At 39.8% G+C, this 20,606-nt stretch overlaps 1 protein-coding gene across 2 annotated transcripts in view; it reads right to left on the bottom strand.

Annotated features, from left to right (window-relative positions):
• Window positions 1–9,534, bottom strand: part of LOC126356295 (putative DENN domain-containing protein 10 B) — a 47,595-nt gene extending 38,061 nt beyond the window's left edge. The window contains exons 1-3 of one of the 2 annotated variants that reach the window (XM_050007195.1): window positions 8,550–9,534; window positions 8,229–8,428; window positions 7,880–8,108 (exon numbers count right to left, since the gene is read on the bottom strand). In XM_050007195.1, the coding sequence (XP_049863152.1) occupies window positions 7,880–8,108; window positions 8,229–8,428; window positions 8,550–8,589 (469 nt within the window). In that variant the 5' untranslated portion in view covers window positions 8,590–9,534. The remainder of the gene's footprint in view (window positions 1–7,879; window positions 8,109–8,228; window positions 8,429–8,549) is intronic. The other variant, XM_050007196.1, reaches the window with a different exon arrangement.
• Between the last annotated feature and the right edge of the window lie 11,072 nt (window positions 9,535–20,606).

The raw sequence follows: 20,606 nt of genomic DNA, 5'->3' as shown, positions 1-20,606 counted from the left end.
CTGGAATTCTTGAGCACATAAGACAGTCAGTAGTGTATCGCTGTACACTGCTGTGATCATGGTGGACGACATTTTTAACAATACATGTTAGGGAACAGTTATGCATTTGTTGCCTGCAGTAGAGTAAACCAACAGACTAGATTGTACACACTGTAATAAAAGTGTATATGTTTCGTGTCAGGATTGCTGCAGTGCCCTGTGTTGTACTTTTTGGTTAGTGGATATCACAGGTTCCTTCACTGTCCTTAATGTCGCTCCACAGAAACCACGGTGATTGTGGTAACATATTGAATAATCACGTACATTATTACTGTGTTAAGAGCCAACGGAGACTGTAGAAGCCTTACAATAAAATACTCAGAAGGTAGACCTGAATAACCTCTGAAAGATAGTCACTGGAGCTCTGGTTGACCCTGAATAACAACAAAATTACATTTGAAATGAGACTTTTTCGGTCTGCTCACACATGCCCAATAGCTACAACAGCAATTTTCAAAAAGAAAATAAAACACTAGTTTCCAGTATCACTTCATCCAGCTTATTCATAGTGAGATATACCTGATAGGGCTAAATGCAGAATGCCCAACAGTTAACTATCTGAAATACTGGCACTACGTTTCCTGTGTATAGGTATTATCTCTTTCCAGCACCAGAATAAAAACAATGCTTCGGGATAACATAAGTACATTAACCAAGATTTCTACAAGATATAAATATATAATCAGGGCTGGTTCAAAAACATTTTTGCACACACGTGACATATCAGTTGGTAACCCCAGATCCATTTTTCTCCACAAGTGACATATCATTTGGTGTGTCCGTTCTTTCCTTCCTTCCTCATTAGTTGCCATTTCTTGGGCTCTTGTCAAAAATAAATTCAAGTTTTGCAAGTGTGGAAATGGGTTGTCTGTAATACAAATTATGATACACCTTGTATATAATTTTGTTCCACAGATGCCTCTGGCACCCCCATTTGCTTGGGGCTCCAAGTGCTTGCTTGTGTCTCTTGGGCCTTAAACTGGTCCAGTTCACAAGAGTTTCCACTAACAAATACATCTCTAATTGCTAAATACGACAGGATTAGTTAATAGTGTGGAGCAGTATTTTATAAATGTATAAAGAAAGTGTCTTGGGGGAAGTTAAGAACAGTCGCCAAGTTGTTACTACTGTATTTTGTAAGACACAGTTCACATCGAGATGATACAACATGCAATATGACACATTGCAATAAAGTTCATGCAATGCAACACTTATTATTGTGACTCATTTTCTCACTGGAATGATACGATTTGACAATGCGACTCGCCATACCATAAGCAACACGATAGCACGAATCACATTTCTACTTCAGCTACAATTGCTATCATGAGCTCTTCTTCAGAGGACATTATTGTGACTTATTATTCAGAACTCAAAACTGTAAAAATAAAGGACATACTGGGTGCACTAGTACAGTGCTATAAATATTAAAACATTGTTCAGCTGTGGTTTCTTGTGAGGTCTCTCAACATGAATACTTCCACAAATTCTACAGAATGGGTCCAGTCTTTCCACCTTTTTGGAGCAACTAGTATCAGTTACCCTGAAAGCAAGACACAAATTTTCAACTTGCTATTTCTCCTGCTGAGGGGTATTCACAGCAATAAGCTAAGTTGGCAGACGTGTGAATGATGTTAAAAATGCCATATGAAAAGTTAAACTTTTGTAAGACAATCTATTATGGTGCTTAATTCAATGTGGTGCATATATAAACAATGACAACAAATTAATAAAACTAGAACAGTATTTTTATAAATGTTCAGTTTCCCAAAGTAGTATATAATTCAGTTTGAGGAGTATTGAGGACAAACATTGCCACCGGATTTGAAGAGAGAGCAGTCAACCTTGACAATATAGCAGTGAGGGGTGGACAAAGTATGTGAAAAAATAGAAGCCCATGATAAGAAAAATCCCAGTGACCTCCTGAGCTTCACTTAGTTGCTCTTTCAGAAGTAATAGGAACTTGACTGTCTGTGCTCTCTCTCTCTCTCTCTCTCTCTCTCTCTCTCTCTCTCTCTCTCTCTCTCTCTCTCTCTCTCTCACACAACTGTCACAAGGTTACCAGAGCTCGGGGGGGGGGGGGGGGGGGGGGTGACCATCATCAGCTGATGACTCCCTTTGCATTCATAAGTTTTTGATTTACAGTTTTGTTATGTTAGTTAATTTTGTATGTAGCATCCTATTACCTAAAACACACCAAAAGTAAACTAGCCTGCAACTGCATTTTCACTGCTGTCTTTTCAAAATATGACCAGTGGTTTACTACTTTGCGAAGGCTCATGATAACTATGTATAATAACCATAAGAAATCAGTGCATTATCAAGCTGTGATATCAGATTATGAGAAAGTTTGCAAAATGGAGAGCATGCATAACTCCCAGAACAGTGATTACTAGGTTTTTACTCAAAAAGGAAAAGTTTTCCTGAGAAATTAACTACAGAGACAGATGTACCTCTGCTTCAATACACAAAACAATTTTTTTAAGCACACTGAAATTTCCCTTGTCGTGTACTGTGCGACGGCTTGCTTGGAGGAACCAGCATTGCATATTGCATATTGCACTGGGTCACACGATAGAGGTATGTGGCTGTATCATATCGCTGTCATCCTGATGTGCAGCAGTTAAGTCACTTAAGAGGGGGGGGGGGGGGGGAGGGGGGGGGTAGGACGTCAAACGGGCCGACTCGGAGCAGGAAAGGCACCACAACAGGACATTTTAATTTCCACTGTCTATACTTTTACAAGGAAATTCATAAAACTTTGTCAGCATGACCAGGAAGGATTCAGGATTCACACTTGTAGCAGCAGAAGTTCAAAAACATACAAAATAATTTTTTTTACATGTGAAATTTCATCATTTTGTCGATTACTATTGGCTACATTTGTTGCTATAGGTGCACTTTTCTTCAAAAGTAGGAGAGACTGTTCAATGAATTTTGCACAGCATACAAACCATACTTACAGGTGTCAAACTCTGGAATCTATTTAATTTAAGAAAAAATGAATGAGCTGTTACGTTTTAAACTTTATGCTTATAAAAAATCAAATTTTGAAGTTAATTATCTCAATTTTTACCACAGTTTTTAATAGATTTCGAAAATTCTAGAGTTTCATAGACCTTTAAGTATGGTTTGTATGCTGTGCAAAATTCATCAAAGAATCTCTGTTACTTGTGAAGAAAAATGTACCTATAGCAACAAATGCAGCCAACAATAAGTGAAAAAATGATGTAATTTCATGTCTAAAAAAGATTTATTTGTTATGTTTTTGCACTTCCACTGCTATGACTGTGAATCCTGAATCATTCCTGGTGGTGCTGACAAAGTTTTATGAATTTATTTGTAAAAGTATAGACAGTAGAAAATGAACTGTCCTGTGGTGCCTCTCCTGCTCCAAGTCGGCCCGTTTGACATCCTACCCCCCCCCCCCCCCCCCAAGTGTATCCCTAGGCACTCTGCCAACATGGGTTGCTTCTGTGTTGTACTGTTAAGTCGCATTATGTATTGAATCACATATTGTATCACCTCAGTGTGAACCAGAGCACTTCGTGCAAGATGGAATGGGAACAAAAGGTGAGTCATCAGCTAGTTTTAAGTACCCAGTATGAGAATATCAGATATAATGTTTTTTACGATAAATTTAGCTAATCTCATGTATCCCAATCATAATGCATCTGGAAACAAAATGGACAGCAGAACTGTAAAACACAATAGCTTTGGTGGTAAAAATTTAAGTAAATCTCTCATGTTCAATCCTAACAACTAACTCAAGATGCAAGTGTATTTTGTAGTTCTTTGCTAGCTGTGCAATTTAAACTTTTCTTCCACAACTTCACGTAACCACTATCTCATGTGTAATATATTGAAAGTAATGGTGAAGAATAAGAAACAAACTGCTATCAACACTGAAATCTTTGACATTCAGTACCGAAAACAAGTAGTCAGTTTTTTTTTTTTTTTTTTTTTTTTTTTTTTTTTGTCTCTAACGTGCCTAAACTGATGCATTGCCAATCTAAAGGAAGAAAATAATTATGTTTAAGACTGTCTTTATACATAACTTTAGTCATGCTGTGACCTGACATTCTACTTATACTCCACACCCTATCTCAAGCTATGAAGCAAATGTCATCTGCATGTATAACTCCGAACCAACTGAACCTACCAACCAGATGAACAGGGTACTTATAATTAAAGTGTAGCTACTTGTGGAGGTCCAGTTGGGGCTTCAATTATTGTAAGGCACCAAAACTTGGTAGATATGCTAATGCATTTTATACAGAACCTACACTGGAAAAAAAATTGTTTCAATGTTTGCCATCAGATGCAAATCTGGTGTTGTACACTGTATGAAGGTATGATATCCATGCTGTCATTTGACAAGCCATAACGTGAGTGAACGGTATGGCTTTCGAGGAGAGAGACCGTGTGGTGTGAAACCATGTGAAACTGTTTTATGTGAATGGCAATAATTACAATGCTACAGTGAGAGTATCACCAACTGAAATGTCTGAGGAGACACCAGATGTCATTAAATGATTTAAAGATGATAATGAAATTCAAAAACATGGCTGAGTTTGGTGTGGCACCTGGAACAGGGAGGTGTGCTATCGCAGTGGAAGTTAATGACTAGGGTGCTATTGCTGTAACTGACCATACAATACGTACCCTGGGTGAGCCAGTGCTTGTGCAGTGTCACGAGGATTGTTCATCCACTGATCAACAGTACGGATAGTTTTGTGGTCTATTTAACCTGTACAAAATCCAGAAGCTGCAGCAACTTAAACCTCATGATCTGCAGCAACATTCTAAATTTTCTCTTGGTTTCTGGCACGGATCAAAAATGATGATGTGGCCGGTCAATATCCTGCCGAGGGATGGGGCACACTTTACACTACAAGGTGCAGGGAGTACACAGAACTGCTGAATTTGTGGTACTATTACACCGCATGTTACGTATGAAGAGCCAGTACACTCACTGTATGTGATTACGTGGTGTGGATTCATAAGAACGGTCTATTCTTCTCTGAAAAGAACACACCCAGGGGGACCTGCCAGGTGTACAGTGACATCTGCACACCACTGAGACCTACTTGTACAGAATGTGATTCCTGCTTTGTAAGAGCAAAACTGTGGAAACCACTGTTTTCATGCAAGATGGGGCAGGCAACACTGTGTCCCTTGCCTAATGGAAGATCTACCTAATGCAAACCTTCCATGAAAGTTTTGTCTCCAAAGGTTTCCCAGATGCATGCACTGCAAGATCACCTCATCTGAAGCCATGTGATTTCTGGCTCTGGGGATATCTAAAAGAATGCATTTACCCTTGGCACATTCAGTCTCCACCTGGTCTGAAAGCCAGTATATACAGGAACATGTTGCTTAGATTCAGCTGGAACTCCTGTAAGCAACTGCTGATCACATCGTTTTATGGATGCAGCATTTATTTTACCTTTTCTGTCCACGTCCTGTCCCTAAACCATTATGTGTGGAAACATTTATAGGTATATGTCTTTCTTGCATTCACAGATCCAGATTTGCACGTGGCAGCAAAATTTGGAACCCCCCCCCCAGCATGTACCAAGTCTCCAAGTCTGCATTAGCATATCTTCCAAGTTTTGCTGCCATACAATAATTGCAGCCAACACTGGAGCTCTAAGAGTAGCTGCACTTCATTTATAACCAGCTGGTAGGTTTCATTCCATGGTAGAATGATGTGTATAAAAAAGGAGAGAGAGAGAGAGAACAGAGTACTGATAATATTTTTTTTGCACCGATATCTTGGAACATAGGTTGTGATGGCAGATTGGCATAATAACAGATATAGTATTGGCTCACAGATGAATATTTGGTTTTGAGTTGTCAAAGCCACCGAATGAATACAAAACCTTAGTTGTGGTGAAATATTGATCTGTACTTTATCCCGAGACCATCATTAGATTGAAAACAAAGTCTGGTTTTAAGTTGGCGAAGTGGTATTCAAGGCTTTAGTTAATCCTAAGGTCCTTTCCAGCAACACAGCTTATTTGATTCCTCGGGACTACAGAATTATAAAATTACCTCTCTCATGAATTATTTAACACAAAATGAAATTACATCTTATTCACCGTTTATTCTGTAAATAATATCATTAGAGATTCAGTAAAAGCTGTGAATGGTCAACCATGGGGAAAGAACACAACTTTGTCCATTTCCAAGTAACCATCCCACCATTGTCATAAGCAATTTTATGAGACTTAAATGTGAATCATCAGACAAATATTTGCTCTTGAATGCTAATCTAGCAGGCTAACTACAGCATAAGTTGCTTGGTGACACTTTTGAAATGCTTATCTTCGATGAGCAAAGTCTGGCTATATCAATAAACAGCTAGTTGATACAAGTAGCTGCATGGACCTTGGTACAGATGTTGAAAACCATTGACATTAATGTTCTTTCCTAGAAGTCTGCAAATTCGACATTTCTGAAATAGAATACAAGAAAATGTGAGGCTGTTCACTGACTTGAATAGGGCAGATACATGTGGCAAGGTGCGAGTTTGGGCAAATGCTCTTTATAATACAGAGTTCTCTCCAGATTTTAGGAGTTTTTGCTCTTTTACACACTCATTTTTCTGTGTGTATTAAAACAGATTCAGAATTTTGATTACTGTCCCAGAGGACGACTGCTATGTTCTACAGCTACATCATCAATAATAAGTGTAAGCAAGTCTTGAGTACTGTATGCAAAATTAGTGATCCTCGACAAATTCACTGCAGAACTATTGGCAACCTTGGTAGGGCAGACAACCAAAAGGAACTAATAGTGCAAACGAAAGCTACCCTAAGGCAACCGAATGAAAGAAACTGTCTTCAAGATACAATCATATTAACAAGAGGAAGAATCCAGCAAAGACACTATATATTGTCTGAATCTATTGTGAACTAATTGAAAATCTTGATCACATATGCACCAGTGTGATCATGATAAGATTTAATGTGTGCATGTAGTTTCTTTGTTTTCCCTCCCTTATACTTATGGAGATTGCTCATGTATGTTGTGAAGAACAGATTGTACAATACTTCTCAAGCTGTTACACTGAAGAAAAAAATTTGTTACAGGAGACATACAAACAAAAACCAATGTATATACTTATTGTTTTACTCTTTGACACATATGTATACTCATCACATTGTAAAACTGTCCTTTTAATATCAGTCCTCCCAAACATGCATCAATATTTGTTACTTTGCTTGAACCAAAATGAAAAGAAGAATGTACCACCACAGATATTTTCTGTACTTCTAGCAATCATATCTGCTGTGACTGTGCAACAGTATTTGGAGATTTTTGCAATTATGTTTATCACACTGTTATGTAGGTAACTGTTTCCTGTGTCCACTAAATATCAACTACATTTACAGCACTCGCTGTTGCGTCTTATTTTACAGACAGTGAGTGTTTACTAAAATCAATAAGTCTTTGACGGGAAGGATCATTAGAGCCTAACAGCACACCAATAGCAATATCATTAGAAACTGAGCTACTACTTGCACTGGAGAAGGAAATTTACCTTGTCCTTTTCATAAGAACTAAAATTTGCTTTGCCTGATTTAAAGAAACGCTATAAAACACAAATCCGGATGGCTAGGCAGGGTTTCAACTCATAGTCCCCAGTGCAGTACCATAATACTGCAAAACCTTGATCAGTATAAGGCACTGAAAAGTGTTCTTGTGGTCATATAGAATTCCCTTTAAGACATTTATTTAAAACAAAGTTAGGCCTAATGATAGTGGAAACAACGCAGTTCTATTCAACTTAGATACTATTGTTCTTGCCATCTAAGACTAAATACGTACCAACCTTTCAGCGTGGTGTGTGGGATGTTTTTCCTAGATTCAAAATCCTTTGCCAGAAAAGTCCCATTTTCTTCCGTGGTGCAGGAACCTCTCGTGATTACAGACAAATATAGCTGTAACATGACAGCTGGATTTCCAGTCTTGCAGTAGGTTTTACTCAGTATTCTACATAATGTCTCGTATTTCTCTGGATTCAAGTCCTTAGCCCATAAGATTAAAGCAAACTGCTTCAGCTACTGGAAATAAAGAAATGCGTACGTTGATCCACGTCTCTCTGCTGAACTACAAATAATCATGAAGCATGTTTCTTCAGCTTTTGTATTAGAACTACAAACGTCAATGAGAAAACAGACCCTTGGTAGATTGTCAGATTCGAACACTTCGGTGCAGTTGATATAATACCAGTTCTTCCCGTAACGACCGAATACAAACGGCTGCGGCGATACGTGATCGCCGTCCAGGCCACATTTTCTTATCATCAGCTGTTGCTGATGCGCGTCCGTGAGGGACGGGTATGTCCATGTCCACAATACATCACCATTACTATCTCGCTCTGCAGGAAGATAAAAAAGCTAAGTATAATTATTACAGCAACTAATCACTTTATTATCTATTTCCCTTTTTCCCCGACATCAGCCTATATATACTTAAATCCATCGCAAATAAATTAATACCTATAATGTTGCATGCAAGTAAATCCACGATTCCAGTCATTACAGAATATTTCCGATGACCGACGCAGTCTTGAGTCTTCAATAACACTCCTAGCCTCCCACTAATTGAGTGTTTGCTTGCTACGTATCATGTGGTTTGTGATTTCGGCCAATCAGTGGTGCAGTATTTGACAGCAAGAAAGGAATAAAAATTACTTTGAATAACTAAAAAATTATCTTAGAAATGGAAGTTCGTTTAATTGTGACGTATCTGTTGGCATTAGGCAAAACTTCTACTGTGTAGAATCAAGAATGATATAACCATACGCGCTTTTGCAACGGCCAATTCACACTGGCCGTCACGTCAGGGTATATTCACACTGTTCGTCACGTCACGTCGCGTCACGTCACGTCACGTCAATTCCCTGTAACTACATGCGAACAAGCATACCGGAGAACAGTTCGCCAGTGTTCACTACTATTTACTTGTACTTCGGAACTAGCGTTTACATTAAATAAGCCAAAGACAACACTGCCGAAGGAGCAATGAATGTACGGACCATGAAAGTACAAAATAAAACTCCTTGGTGCAAACACAAGCGAACGATGCAGTTTCGTTTATTTGGTGCTAAACTCACATACATAGAAGCCACCCAATAGAATGCTACCGTCGTGTAATAGCACAGTCTGATACTACACTGCAGTAATAGTTGTGAAGAAAAACAGTGATATCCAGACAGAATTGTTGTGTAGGGCAGCTGCTCTGTTGGTGATGCAAAAAGCAAAGCAGCAAGGAAAAGAATAACATGGGTGTCTGAATTTTTGCAAAAGCGTCAAATACATGGTAGAAGTGCACTAGCCAACGTATTACAGGTCCTGAAGTTATTAAGTGTATTTAAAAATTTTACGCCTACTTCAGTGGACGATTTTGGTGGTTGCCTACTACAACTGAGGGAAAAATTGCAAAGCAGCACACGATCTTAAGGCGAACAATCTCAGTCGAAGTGAAACTTGCACTAACGCTCCGGTTTTAGCAGCTAGAGATAGTTACGCCAATATTAAGTATTTATTTCACATTCTAACAACTGCTATATCACAGATAGCTCCTGAATCTGCAGTGCTGTAGGCGAAGCACTCGAGGATTATATTAAGCCAAGGAAAATAATTTAAATAAATACGTTTAACGTAAAGCATAAATATACAAATTAACCGCCATAATCGATAGAATATCTGTTACTATATTTAATAAAATCTGCTTCGTAGCAGTCAGGGATAAGGTAATGTGATGAAGATATAAATTATCACTTACATATATCTACAGAACAGTGTAGTATGATAGTTAATAATATACTACAGTATGAAACTTTCTGCTAACCCGAGAAACCTTGATGAGATTTGGCGTGACGATCTGTTGACAGCCTGTTGAACGTTGCCGTTTGAAACGCATTCTGGAATGTAGTAAAGTGACGTCACTTAACGTGAGAGTCAGTGTAAATTTACCTTTGCGCTTCAATTACAATATTACAAGTACACATTCTGCACACAGTGTAATCAAATGGGACCAAATAAAAATCAGTCAACAACTTTTATTTCTAATTCCTTCAGGCAACTGAACCTTGTCATCTTGTCATCCATTGGTTTGTAGTTAATAAAGGCCAATCCACACTGGCTGTCATGTCACGTCAAAACATTCCAGATTACATTTCAAATGATGCTGTGGCAGCCATACCGCAGAATCACATGGACAGCGGCGGGCCAGTACTCACCCGCACATACAGATTTTCACCGTTAGGCCAACCTTTGGCAACAGTGCAGCGCCCATGGGCTCGGAAGAGATAAAGCGAAAGCCAGTGCGAATTAGAACTCAGTGCCGTGTGGACGCTTATGCCGATCAGAGATTCCGTCAGCTGTGGACCACTTGGGTCGAGTAGAACGCACACTCCTCACCAACGCGTTCGTGAATCTGAACAGGCGCCAATCGTTCGCTCCGTCCCATTACGTCTGCGTATTAAACGGTGCCCCCCGAGATGAGAGATAATTTGCACTTTCGGACGCACACGCGTCCTTTGTCGCTCCCTGACTACGAGATGATACTAGAAGCTCGATCACTGAGGAGTGTGCACGCTCTGGGATCAGTGATCGGGCTATTTACCTCAGTCAACGCGACCACAATGTGTGAACATTTCCAGGCAATACCTTAGCAAGTTCGTTAGTGTGTGTACATTTGCCAATAAATGTATTATCACATGTTAGAGAAATTACTGTTGCCTGAGCCTACCCCTCAAACTTAGTGTGAGGGTGTGGCAGTAGAGGCCAGCTTACCACACGACAGACTTGAAAGTGGTGGAAATAACCCACTTCCCATTTCATTGGTGCCACTGGCGTAATCTGTAGGCATTCACTTGGTGACGGACTTGATCTGCGGAAGCGATACGGAACATGGACAAATGTTTCTGTGTCAGTCCGTAGCTGCATGAGTAAGTGTGTTGGGCATTGAACATTTATTCTTTTTGTTTGCATGTTTTCTTCATGTGTGTTTTCTCCTGTCTATGAGAACTTGGTTATTGCATTATTACGACTATGGAAGAACTCCAAAAGACAACAGAAAATCCGTTGGCACACAATCCGCTCCTAGAGTGTGAGCTACAGACACGACCCACATACATTGACCTGGCTCACCTGGAACCATCTCTTGAGAATTTGCACACGCAAAACAGCGCGGCACCGACATCACCTGCTACCACTGGGACCATGACTAGTACAGGACACATGTTGATTAGGTTGCTCCCATCCTTCTGGTGCCATGACCCTTTCAACTGGTTTAGCCAAGTGGAGACAGTTTTCCTAAGTAACAACGTTACTCGCAAGCTCGCCAAATTTGGACTTACAGTGAGCTAGTTTGAACAGAGCTATATGGCTGAAGTGTAGGATAAAACCACCACCACACAGAAGTAGTCCTCACTTAAACAGCTGTAGGAGGCATTAATCCAATGGATTTCGTTGTCCGAAGAGCAACACGTCCACCAATTTCTGCACCAAGAAGAATGCAAAGACCGGAAACCTTCTCAGTTCCTGCACTGCCTGTGGAGCCCAATGTGGTCAGACATGGTCCCAGACTCGCTGTTGCACACTATCTGGGTGTGCAGGTTTTCTACACAGGTGTAGGCGGTAATAGCCACGCAGATAGATATGCAGCTAGATTCCATCATAAACTTGATTAATTGGATATATGAAGTGCTGGCAACGGTGCCTGCTACCGTGGCCAAGACAACTTATGACAATGCACCCCCACTTCTGCAGAGGCACACATCTCCCACATCCACCGCCTCAGACTCTGTCGATCGGTTGGCACGATCACGGCCAGGGGGGGAGCAGCCATCGCAGCAACAGCAGATCTGGATGCAGGCGATCCAGTTTGTGCAATTGGCGACGCAGCAACAGCCGTTCCAATGTTCGCCCACTTACAGCGGAAGCATCTCCAAGCATTTCGGCAATGAAGTGACAAAGTGTCATTCACCATGCTCGCACCCAAATACCATATGTGATTGGGCCCAGACGCACAAGGCTACAATGCAGCTTCAAAGTATCTGTTAGTAGCAGAATCGGTAACACATGGATGAGAGGTACCTGGTAGACACTTGTTTGGATTTGTCCATTTTTCCTCGGATGATGTTAAAAGACCATAGGAAGGCTGAAACTCTGTTACTCACAGCGGCAAACAATTCAGGCATAAAAACATATGGTACTCATCACCGGAATGTAGACCTCAGACAGTGCTGCACATTCATATGGAAATTCACTGTGGCTGACATCAATGAACCTATCCAGGGCATGTATTTCCTCAGCCACTACAAGCTGCTTGCCGACATCGCAAATGCCCAACAGATGGACTCCACAAAGAGTTTGAAGATAGCAAGACAGTGACAGCAGGTAGTGTTCTTCAGCATAAAACATGTGTGGTACTGTGGACCCCATACAGTCATCCTGGAGAAATTCCTGGAGCTTACTCGCCCATCTGACACACTGAGGAAAGTCAAACATATGATAGTCCACCACATTATTACCACACCCAGCCCTCCCAGCTCGTTCCACCCACATCACCTCTCACCTGATAGCCTCACAGTAGCAAGGGCTAAGTCTAAGGCCATGCTGCAACACCGTCTTCCACCTTTTAGTACCGAAAAAGGACAATTCGTCGATCCTTTGTAGGGACTACTACCCACGGAATTCAAGGATGATGCCAAATAGATATCCAGTGCTTCACCTGCTGTATTTTAGCTACACCTTGGCAGGCTCGACTATATTCAGCAAGATCGAAAACATGAAGGCATACATGGAAATTCATATGGCACGGGCAGACATTCTAAAACGGCGGTCGTCTCTCCCTTTGAGCTCTATGAGGGCTTGTGCATGATGTTCAGTCTTAAGAATGCTGCACAGACTAGGCAGCTTCTCCTGGATGGCGTTTTGCGAGGCTTGACAGGCTGTTTGGCATACCTCAATGATATCCTCGTGTTATCGAAGTCTCCCAAGCTCCCCTGCTGCCACCTAATGACCTGCTTTTGGCGCCTCAGCGAGGCTGGCGTCGTTACCAACCCATAAAAAAGCGTATCTGGGGTAACAGAGAAGGAATTTCCAGTGCTTATAATCACCCCCACCAGATCCAAACCTCTACTTGACGAGGTAAAGGTCATCTTGCTAACACACACACAAAGGCCTCTGCCAATACCTCGGTATGATAAACTATTACCAGTGCCATCTACATAACTCTTACCTGGTGCTGGGACCCCTGACTGCGGCGCTACGCAACCCCACTGAAAAAGGAAGGGCCCTCGTTACATAGGCAGAAGAAATGGAACAAATCTTTGCCAAGTCCAAATGAAGCCTTGATTAAGCGGTGCTGCTCGTCCACCTTATACAGGACATGCAATTAGCCACGGTTGTTGACACCAGCCACACTACTATGGGTGCAGCTTTACGACAATGCATTGGTAGCAGCTGGCAGCCAGTCTTCTTTTCGCACAAGTTATCGGCGGCGCAATGCTCGTGGAGCATATAAGACTGCAACTTACTGCAGTGCGTTGCCTCATTCAAGTCCCATTCAAGACTCTCCATAGCCTCTGTGCTTCACTGACACATGAGTCAAATCAGCATTGAATCATTCAACTTTTTCCATGTCAGGTGTGTCAAGAACTCAGTACATTATGAACAACACAGCTGCTTGTAGAGTTTGTTTCATGTGTTTTATTCACGTTTAACCAAACTTTGTCTGTGTCCCAGTGTCCTCAGAGGTGACATCACTGCATTGAACGTTTCAGTCACACACAGCCCCGGACAGCTCCCAGACGCTGCTGCTGTCGCCGCTGTCGCTAGTGTGTCACATGAGGACACAGGACACCCCCCCCCCCCCACCCTGTGCGCCCAGCCAGCCAAATGTGACGCAATGCACTGCCACCCAAGTCACCGCTGACTGGCCCTCCACCACTGTGATCTCACTGACTACAGTACAAAGTGAGTGAGGCACTTCTCATGGCTACAGAGCTCTGCTGCCCAAGATGGGATGTGAGTGGCAGGCATACCACAGAATTGCGTGGATGATGGTGCACCAGTACTTGCCCATGAGTACTGATTTTGCAGCACGCACAAGCATGTAAGAGACAAAGCGAAACCCAGTGCAAGCTAGACCTCCATGTCATGTGAATGTTTACTCCAATTGGAGATTCCATCAGCTGCAGGCCATGGGGGTTGAGTACAACGTGCACTCCTCACCAACGCATTTGTAAATCTAAATGGGCACTGATCATTCGCTCCATCCTGTTCGCGAATTAAGCAGTGTCCTGTGAGACAAGGGATCATTGGTGCTTTCAGCTGGGCACACATCCTTTGTCTCTCTTTGACTGTGAGATCATACTATGTGCTCCATCACTGAAAAATGTGCGTGGATAAAATAGCGCCCTGTGAGGTATGGAATTATCTATGCTTTCAGCTGGGCACTATGACTGTGAGATCATACTATGCACTCTTTCACTGAAGAGTATACACCTTCCGAGATAAGTGGTTGGGCTACTTCCCACAATCATGCGACGGCAGTGTGTAAACAGTTCCAGACAATACTTTTGAAAGTTTGTTAGTGTATGTATCTTTGTCAGCAACTGTAATATTACGTATCATACGTTTGACAAACTGCCACTGCCTGGGCCTGCACCCTGAACTTAAAGTGTTGGCGCAGCGGTAAGCGATGGCTCATTGCACAATGGACTTGAAACAGTGAAAATAACCTGTTTCCCGCTTCTCAAAGGCCGTCAACGGTTTGTCATTTCACTCCACGTCAAGGTTTCACATGAAGAAAGTGTTAATGGTGGCGCAGTCCGTAACATCGGAAGCTAACCTATGTTCACCATGCTCACTCATGTTATGGTAATGGATTTCATGTTTTTGTTCCTTCTTAATCTTTATTTTATTATTGTACTTTGTTTTCTTGGAAAACTATGCATGTTCGAGGACAACTTGAATAGTCTTTCTATAAGCAAGGTAAGATATCTGAAAAATATTTAGGTCTTACAATAACGGAAGAGATGTGGTGCCCACACTGTGTATGAGTAAGGACATACATTAATGAAATAATTTTCATTAATTAACATTTTAAGTAAAAAGTCAGCTTTATAATGAAGCAGAAAAATACAGTCCTTTATGACGCTATTAGCTGCATAAGAAAGAAAAAACGTAAGGGATAACGTAATCAGCCTCTATTTATTTCATTATAGACATTGTTTGAAGAGTTTTTATGTACATATTTTCGTTAGCAAATAAATGTCGAGGTTGTGAATGTTGTTTCACTTCTCAGCACTTTACCATATAGAATCAAGAACATACAATAGCAAGTCTGCTTTGGAGATTAATAAACTTTATCATTATTAGTTCCTCAGTACTGATGCTATACTCCAACTTTTTGTATTGTAAATGGTAACTCACAACCTCATTTTCACCATCAGTCCTGGGCTAAGTGGACTGGATGTGACATGAGATGGTGGGCAGAGAGGGGGAGCGGGTGAATGCACCAGGGTGTGACAGTGCTATGATTGCCGCGATATAACAGCCAGTGTGAACTGACTTTAAGGTACGAGAGACAAACGGCACATTTGTAAAAGTCATGGTATGAATCATAAAAACATGGCATTAAATAAATTTATGTATTTGTGCGGTCTTCACCTAATTTCGAGATGAAGATGACTAGAATGCGTATCATTAGTTACATTTCTATAAGCAAACATACAAGTAACATGACTGAAGGCCAGTCACACTGGCCGTCACAGCACCATCACATAATGGTGCTATCACACCAGGGTGTATTCACATTGTCCATCGTGTCACGTCATGTAAAGTCAATTCAAGTCATGGTATCTCAAACTACATGGCTATCCAGGGGCGCCACATGTGAGCAATGGATGGTAGTGATTCGTTGCATGCAATAATGCCAGCAGTTGGTCACTTGCCTCGACACTTTACACAGAGTGTTGCCAACCAGTGGGATTTGTCCCATATTATGGGAAATTTTGACAAATATTTTTCAGGGAAAGACAGAGGGATTTTTTCATGAAAATTAAGATGAGTGAGGGACATTTAGTTCCTGCCTCCAATGTAATGTAGTAATGTTTATGACATATACAACAGCAAAGATGAACATTTTACTGAAGTCAAATACATGATACCTGCCAACTGTCATGTGTACAACCAACAGTCAGATTCTCACTATGGGTACAATAAGTTTGCTCATGCAACAGTAACATATGTGCATTGATATAGGTATGATTGTCAAATACCGCAAAAATAAGGTAAGTAATTGTACAACACACACAGACTGTCATTTGTTCAACCAGCAATTAGCACTCCCATTGTAGTAGCTATTGTTAGTCCAAAGTTCTTTCGTATGCTCGACTTAAATACACCATTATTTATGAATGAGTGACACTTGTGAAAGATTGTTGAATTTCAGAATAAATAATTCATCTCAGAATGCAATTTAGATGGGAGGCCAAGTCCAGAGGCGTGTTAAGCTGTAACGTAGCACTTTGTTGTATGGTATTGTTTGAAGTGGTTTAATTTACTCTTTTCAGGGTCAATGTAAGTTATTACCTGTTGGTCGTCGCTTGGACTTGGAGTTTTGTGTGCGAATCTTGATGTTATTAAACAATAATTGTTTCTGAATGGTTTGTTTTGTAAACATTTTTAGAATACCAGACTGTGGTCCTTCAAGTACAAGGAAATCGAAATCCAATTGCAGTAAATTACAACCGGAAAAAAATACTAAACCTTTCCAAGACCTTTGGCATCAAATTGACAGATTTAAAGGGTGGTTGGAGGTTATTGAAGGTAACAACAGAAGGCGTGGTTGAAAGGGTGTAACGCGATTGTTACTCATGGAAAACATGCTTCTCGAGTTAAACACATTAAATATGTTAAAACTATGCAAAGTATCAGAATTGTTGTTGATTATTTTTCGAAAATGTGCGATGAAAGCAAACATTTGGAAAAAAGTGAAGAGAATTGAAATAAGATAAGCACTTTTTGTCGTGGAGTATAATGTTGTGATTTCAACAGTGGATCATGTTATTCCTGTGTTAAAGAATGTTTTCTATGACTCCAAAATAGCTTCAGAGGTGATTTGAGGTCGTATAGAGTGTACCAATATAATGAAAAATATTATTGCAGAGGTGGAAACTGATAAAATGGTTCTGTTACTAAAGGACATTAAATTTTCTGCTCTGGTGGGAGAGAGTATAGACATATCAGACAGAAAAAGTATGTGCATTTTAGTGAAATATGTGTCGCCAGTTGACAGGCAACACAACTTCTGTAATTGATCCTTTGCATGCCAAAGTTTGCTCATCAGAAAAACTATTCATAGCTCTAGAGAGTTTGGTGAAAGAGAAGAATATTCCAATTACAAATTTAATTGGCATGGCTTGTGACAATGCATCTGTAATGGTGGGAAGCTGTAATCCTGTCATAGCAAGACTTACCAATATTGTTCTAAATCTTATTGTTCTCAAATGTATATGCCATTCATCCGTTGCAAGCAAGGCACGTGAGAAGATTCCTAGAACCTGTGAAGAGTTAATAAGGGTTGTGGCAAGCCATATACCTGGCAGTGCAAAGTGCTGCGCTGGTTTTTTTACAAGAATTTTAAGAATTTTTTGGAGTCGAATGTAAAAAAGGTGCTTAAATTATCGTGTACATGATGGCTTGTTTCACATGCATGTATTGTTCATGTTCTGGAAAACTGGGATGTATTTTTGCACTATTTCCAGTTAGCAAATGTGAAAATAAATTAAAGTCTCCAGATAAGATTTTTTGTCAATTAGAAAATTCGCATACTGAAGCTTACACATTGTTTCTAAAGTATGTTTTGGTTTACTTTAACAGTTTTAACACCCTTTTCCAGCTGAGGAAAATATTAATTCACAAGCCTTCAGAAGATTCTTTGCATCTGTTTCAAAACACTGGTCAGAACTTCCTAAGCCCTGGTGTCCTCACTGAAAGACACAAGATTACTACACTTCAGGCACGCCATTATCCGCCATTAGAATTGATTTATCATGGCCCCAAATGTTAATGGTTATTACAAACTTTTCCTATAGAATGTGAAGAGAGAATTCATTAGCTAAGACTTGAATTCCTTGATGTCTATATTGCAGCAACCAAAAAAATGAAGAATCGTCTACCTAGACACGATGAAATTTTTTGGAAACTCAAAATTCATAGAGACCAATATTGTATTAACAGCTGATGGTAGGTCCCAGATAAAGGGTGATCGTGTATTGCACCTAAGTGTGGAGGATTTGATTTAAACAGCTTACCAGTTCAATGAAGAAGTTTTCCACTTGTGCCTGAGTGTAGGAAGAAGGAACTTTTAGAAACAGACTTCGATTGTATGTGGAGTGAAATATCAAAATTGAAAGACTTCCAGGATCAGGTGTATTTTCAAAAATTAGTAAACTTGCTAAGCTGGTTCTTTCACTTCCACATTCTAATGCTGAAGCCGAAATAATATTTTGTATGGTAAGTGGTCTAAAAACAAAAAAACAAAAAACAAAGCAGAATTGGACATGAGAGTTTAAATTCCATATGTATTGTGAGATCTTCATTTCAAGCAAACGAAGCAGACTGTACAACTTATGAAGTGGAACAAAAATATCTCAATCTTCACAATAAGAAAAACTTGTACTGAATGCGATAGAGACTAAAAGAGGGAGGAGTATGCATTTGGGGATCAATATTTCCACAAAACGAAAGCTGTATCTACTGAAATGAGAAGCAAGCACTTCAGTAAGGTAATTTAGGATTTTACATTATATTACATAGTATTGCAAGAGCGCTAGTAAATATTGTAGTTGTGTACTGTAAACTCTACTACTATTTTATGGTCCTGCATGTGGTATCGTAGTCCATTATTTGTTTTGTTATACCTACTCTCTCTCATTCTCTCTTCTTTTCTCAAGGCAACAAATATTTCTCTTTACTGTCGGACACTACACAAAAAAGGGACATTTTGAGTACCCAGTTTTGACTTCTGAGCTTCGGGGGTTGACCTCACTGCCTACATACGGACGATCTGGCAGTCAGTTTAAGCCAGCGTTATGAATGGCACTGTGTCGGTAATTTCTGCTAAGAAAGGTAAACTGCTATGTTTAGCAGTAGTTGCAGTTGACTTCCATATCCCCACACATACTTGCAAAACATAAATTTAAAATAAATGAGAATTGTAATTAAGTCAACTTCTTTTGAAACACTTTTCTTGGGAACTGTAGGTTGACTTACAGAATATATTACATTTTTCATTGACGCCAAAGGCGTTGCGTGCCTCTTTCCAGAGGGGCAAAAAATTCGCTTTACTATCATAAGTCCTCAGCTCCGTTTGCATTGTAACTCAACTGGAAGTATTTACACAATTTACTCAATGTGTCTATAGAGATATTGTCAGTAGCAGCACTGCTGATTACTGTAATTCTTATTATAAAGTGTATGATGGAGAGTTAGTTTATATGATATGACAATGGTTGTGTGTATAACTACATAATAGATTTGCCCTTACATTTAAATTAAAATGTCCTCTTAACATTACAGTAGGATTATTTAATTTATTTATTTATTTTCGTGTTCCATAGATCTTTGACGTAAGTGTATCGCTATGCTGTAGAATGTGTTTGATTATTACAGAATAACCATATCTAAATGGTCATGAGTCTTACAAATTAAATCACATACAAACAGTAACACGAGGTTTAAGTGTTTAAACGATAGCACAGGTTATACTAGTAATGATGATTACACAAACGAATTATAAGTCTTGCAATCTAAAGTATATAAAAAGCATTCTGCCATCTGTGATTAATACGACAATGCTACATAGTCAGTTCTTATAAGGATGCTACAATTAAATATGTTCTACTAATTATTGCACACTGTCAAAAAATTCCTGTAAAGAATAGTAAGAACTATTAAAAAGCCAAAGTTTCAGCAGTTTCTTGAATTTATGACTGATTTAACATGAAATTGATGCTTATTGTATATTTTTATGCTTTCTCTGCCATGTTGAGATTTTTTTTATATCTTTTAGAAGATCATGTTTATTTCTTGTATCATGAGCATGATATTCAATGTTTGTTTTGTAAGTTGTACGATTATTGTTCACAAAGCACATTAGTGAAAAAAATGTACTGAGATGGCACAGTTAGGATCCTAAGCTGCTTGAATACATTTCTGCAAGAGCATTTGAGGTGCACTCTAGCCACAATGCTGATGACTCTTTTCTGTGCAATAAAGACTTTGTTTACTCATGACTGGTTAACCCAAAATATGATGCCATATGTCATAAGCGAATGTAACTACTGTAGGTATGCAGCTTTAATTGTTTTCAAATCACAAACAAATGAAATCGAGAGAATGGCAAATGCTGCTGAATTCAACTTTTACATAGGTCATTGATGTGAACTAACCAGTTCAGATTGTTGTTTATGTGTAATCACAGGAATTTGCAAGACTTGGCTCTCAAAATTTTTGTCACCACACTTTATTTCG

This window comes from Schistocerca gregaria, chromosome 3, assembly GCF_023897955.1.
Source record: "Schistocerca gregaria isolate iqSchGreg1 chromosome 3, iqSchGreg1.2, whole genome shotgun sequence".
Classification (NCBI taxonomy): Eukaryota; Metazoa; Arthropoda; class Insecta; order Orthoptera; family Acrididae; genus Schistocerca; species Schistocerca gregaria.
Note: the sequence above shows the minus strand (reverse complement) of the source record. Positions and strands in the feature narration are given on the sequence as shown.